The sequence below is a fragment of the Aplysia californica genome, unplaced genomic scaffold (genome assembly GCF_000002075.1).
Source record: "Aplysia californica isolate F4 #8 unplaced genomic scaffold, AplCal3.0 scaffold00485, whole genome shotgun sequence".
Taxonomy (NCBI): domain Eukaryota; kingdom Metazoa; phylum Mollusca; class Gastropoda; order Aplysiida; family Aplysiidae; genus Aplysia; species Aplysia californica.
Window position 1 is genome coordinate 127,887 of NW_004797755.1, and position 4,613 is coordinate 132,499.

General features: G+C 43.6%; 1 protein-coding gene across 3 annotated transcripts in view; it reads left to right on the forward strand.

Annotated features, from left to right (window-relative positions):
• LOC101848308 (sodium- and chloride-dependent GABA transporter 1) overlaps positions 1-4,613 on the forward strand; it is a 57,099-nt gene that overhangs the window by 29,559 nt on the left and 22,927 nt on the right. The window contains exon 1 of one of the 3 annotated variants that reach the window (XM_035971703.1): positions 3,233-3,708. The exons of the other annotated variants lie outside the window; for them this stretch is intronic. Coding sequence (XP_035827596.1) covers positions 3,676-3,708 — 33 coding nt within the window. The 5' untranslated portion in view covers positions 3,233-3,675. Of the gene's footprint in view, positions 1-3,232; positions 3,709-4,613 lie in introns of those variants that run through there. 3 annotated transcript variants of the gene reach the window in all.

Below are 4,613 nucleotides of genomic sequence, written 5' to 3' on the forward strand. Positions count from 1 at the left end.
TGTGTGTGTGTGTGTGTGTGTGTGTGTGTGTGCGCGTGCGCGCGCGCGTGCGTGCGTGTATGTGTGTGTGTTTTCTGTTCTACAGCTCTGTCAATTACTGTACCGACGCTTATCTGATAAGAAGTTTGACAAATTATTGCAGATGATTTATTTAAATTTCGTTACCTCTTTTTTATACAATGTATATGTCTTCTTCGAGCGAGTGAAAAAGGGAGAAAGAAGGGGGGTAGGGGCAGTGAAAGAGGGATTTGGAGAGAGAGGGAGAGAGAAGAATAAGTAGAAGACAAATACAGAGAGAGAGAGAGAGAGAGAGAGAGAGAGAGAGAGAGAGAGAGAGAGAGAGAGAGAGAGAGAGAGAGAGAGCATAAATATTGCTATTTGTTGACAGAACTGAACTGAAAACCTGTTGATATGGCTTGATCAGTTTCAAAATTGGATAGTCTATGATGAAAGGGAGATCATTATATTGTTTGGAAAGAAGGAGAGGGGGTTGGAAGAGGTATTTACTGTGGCTTATTGCAGTACTTCTTCTCGCACCTCTGCTAAAGCTCAGCGTATTCGACTTAGACCTTCTTCTCTTAGTGCGGTTGATTTTACGTAAATGGCCGTTTGCTGTGTCTAGTCGCCGTTGAGAGTTGAGAGACTCCGAAGACTCCAAGATCTCTTTGACTAATACTAATACATGTATAGGTGATGAAACCTGATTGTCGCTGTTTTGAATCGAAGCTTTAATAGTGGTGTTTCCTCCTGCTTTCGCCCTAATGACCTCAAAACATCTTGAGCATGGTATACAATCTTTAATTAGGGCAAAAGTTATGACTTGGGTTATGTCTAGGGTCGAGGGATTTTAGAATGAAGAAGTACGTGCGGCGTAAGTTTTGGCTCTAAATTATTTTTTTAGATAGTTGTTGTGAATACGGTAACGTAGTGTGACCAACATGTGAGCGTACAGAGCGCAAATCCGAGTCTGTTTCACCCTTCCATGAATATAATTTCCTCTCTGCCTGGAGCACCAGTTGGGGCCAGTACTAGTCGTGTATGGTTAGACTCCTTGCCTCACGCTCAAAGGACGAGAGTTTGATTCCTGATCCTGGCGGGTTTTATAGTACGTAAGTACCTCCATCCTTTTCTTGCGCGTATCGTCTCTTAATGGCTGGATCGACGCAGCCCGTCTCCGAAATACCCCCAGAATAGTTGATTAGGGCGTAACATGCAGTTAATCATACTTATTTTTTGTCATGTCGGCTAACCGCAGATTTTACTTCGAGGCGAACCGGTGTCTACGGTGTAGTGGATAGGCTCCACGCCTTCGCACGCAGGAGACCTGAGTTTGATTCCCGTGTTGGGAGCTTTTTATTCTTTTTTTTTTTCGAGTATGTCCATCTGTTTGCCGGGATGCTGTAACCCTCTCAGCCCTGGTTGGCGCTGACATGCAGGGCTTAAGTCTGCCTCCTAAATGATCTGAGTGGTGTCGATAGGGGCGTAAAACTTCTACAATTACTTTGAAACAGCCTGTACTATGTGTGGGAGAGCCTTTCACTGTCACAGGAAAACCCACTGAAATTGTCTTGTAAAAGTATTTCGTCATTCCAAATTTCCTTTCACTGTCGTGGGAACGGTGGCTCGCGCACCGGGTATCGAATGACACCGAATCATACCACCGCTCCGCTCTTGTCACGCGTTAATTAGAATAACTGCATCGTAAAACGGCTTCTCCTCCTCCTCCTCCTCCTCCCCCACCCTCTCTCTCTCTCTTTCTCTCTCTCTCTCTCTCTCTCTCTCTCTCTCTCTCTCTCTCTCTCTGTCTCTCTCTGTGTCTCTGTCTATATGTGTATCACTCCCCCTCCCTCTGTGTGTGTCCCTACCTCTTTCAGCTGTCCCCCCCTTTCAGCTTGCCGTCTGTCTGTTTGCCTGTCTGTCCATCTGCCCCCCCCCCCTCCCCCTCCAACCTTGTGCAGTGACCGAGGGGCTGTGTGTGGGTTTCAGTTTCACTGCGTTAATGGCAGCACAATGTGTGCGTACAACGAGTCACGAGTGTCGTCGCCCGATACGTTTCGTAGAACTGCTGACCTGCGTAGATTCTGTCGTACCGTTTCGCTGGGATGCCTGTCATCGATTTTTGGCGACCAACCACGTGCAGTGTCCTCAGCCTCTCTCCCTCACTTTCATTGTGGACTTGTCGCTTGACCCTGTGCAGTGTGATTGCACGATGGTATTGGTCGTGTTCGAGTGCTTTTTAAAAAAAATTTTGTTTTTGTTTTTGGTTAAGGGCTAATCGCTTTCTTTCTTTTTTATCTTTTCAATTCCCCACAACCTAAAATAACCGTTTATTGTCATTAATTAGTAATTTTGCGGACTGAAGTTACGAGTCTTTATGATTTTTCGATGAGTTTCAACCTTTGGACGCGGATGTGTTTTTATGTAATTGTATCTTTTTTGTACTCATTGATTTTGCATCTTCGAAATGTAGTATATCTTTAAATTACTGTCTGCGCGTAATGATTAAGGCTCAATGAAAAACAGTGAATATGTATCCGTGACAACGAATCTCAATCGTGAACGTTTACCGTGGTGTTACCGTACTCGATGCAGAAGAGACCCTTTTCTTGACTGTGGGACTATTTGATTTCTCCAAAAAAATCCATCAATCCTTCGTGAATGTGTGCGCGCCGTGCGTGTGCGGAATGCGTACATGTCGCTTTTATTTGTCTTATCCCCGTCCTTAAACTTTTTGTCAAGAAATGTTACAGGCTATTTTGCATGCGTCCTTTTCTCGCGTGGACATGGTTTAACTCTTCATGTGCCACGAGATGTCAGCACACAACCAAACGGCGTGGAGAATGACACTGATGTATCAGTGGTTGGTACAGAAAGAGTAAACATGGTTGGAATAAATATAAATTTGCTTTAAATGACAACACGCCATGCTGCAGTCTTCGCTTAGAAGTTATTTATATTTTGTCTTATTAATTTCTCGGTCTGGGATGTGCATGGACATTTTTCATGAAGAACAGGGCGGATTTTGAATCAGTCAAATGCTATAAAAGGTGGCGAGGAGAAAGGGGGAGGGGGTGGGGGTGGAGGGGGTCTTTTATCGTTAAATAACGTCTATATTTTTTTCAATTTCACCGCAAATCTGAGAATGCCCCGCCTTGAAATTAATCAAACTTCAGTTCCAAATAATTTTTGTGTGCATATTGACAGGTTGGCTTTGACAGATAGTATCAATTTCTCTCGTTCTGGATTTGACATGTAGGTGTTATAGGATCTGTCTGTGACAATTCTCAGATCGTTTACCCGTTTTGCTAGATTAATTGGTAATTAATACGTTTGCATAGAGTGTGGTCAGGATTTGCGTATGGCATTGTCTGATCACCGTGGATTTGAAAGTGTGTAACTCATTTATTTCGAACAAGTGGACTGGATGTATATATGTTGGGTGGTAAAAGTGTGTCCTGTCTACAAGATTGTCAACGATTCCCAAGCAGTTTGCGTTCGTGAAGTGGATTTGTTACATTCGACTCTGATACTTGAGAAACAACACTTGAATATTACGAGTCAAAAGTGTAGCGGGCAGTAACTCGGGTAACAGACGAACTTAGAACTTTGTTTTCTCCCTTGAGGAAAGGGCCTTATTTGAGCCTGCTGTGCCGACGTTGTTTGTCCATTCTCCCCATGATGTTCCATAATGCTGTGTCCACAAAGACGGTGAGTTTTTGTTTTGTTTTCTTCTTGTTGTTTTTTAATGGTTTTATCTGTTTGTTAAAACTTTTGTTTTTTAAACGTTACACCCTTCTACACACAAAGTATGCCGAGACAAAAGTGACGCACGTTGGCCCGAAAAGGACGTGTGGTAGGGATGAAATATTCTAGAAACATGTACCCCCACCCCACCCCACCCCCAAACCTCGAACGTCCTCAGACTGATCAGGTTTGCAACTGTCTGCTCTGCTGCGTAGGCATCAGTTATTATAATAGTATTATGGCATTACTTTTCCAATTTCCCGAAGTTGTGTGTGTGTGTGTGTGAGAGAGAGAGAGTGTGTGTGTGTGTGTGTGTGTATGTATGTGTGTGTGAGTGTGTGTGTGTGTTTGTGTGTATGTGTGTGTGTGTGTGTGTGTGTGTGTGTGTGTTATTTTGGTGTAAATTATATACTGACGATGAAAAAAGGGGAGGAGGGTGTTTCAGTTCTTGTCTTTGGGATTTTTAAAATGACTTCTGGGTCTTTGTTTATCAAAACCACAATAACATTTGATCATTGTCACCCCAGAAAGATGGTGGGTTTAACTCAGCATCAGAGAAATCGAGCCATCGGCATGCTCCGCGCGTTTCTGCTGTTGCCAGGACATTCAACGTCACCTGGAAGACTGGCGTCTTTTCAAAGAACCCTAGTGGGGGGTTGGAGAGGTGCTCCTGGTTTGGTTTGCTCCTTCTTTCCTATCAGACATATGTCGTCCTTATTTCTCCTTCTTTTTTTTTCCTTTTTGTGTGTGTTTATGTTACTCCTCCTTCTTTTTATGTTTGTTACTCGCTTGTAACAGCTCAAATCTTCGGCACTTATATGACCTTATTGTGTTGCAATTCCCGTAAGACTTACTTGAGGGGCCGGGGG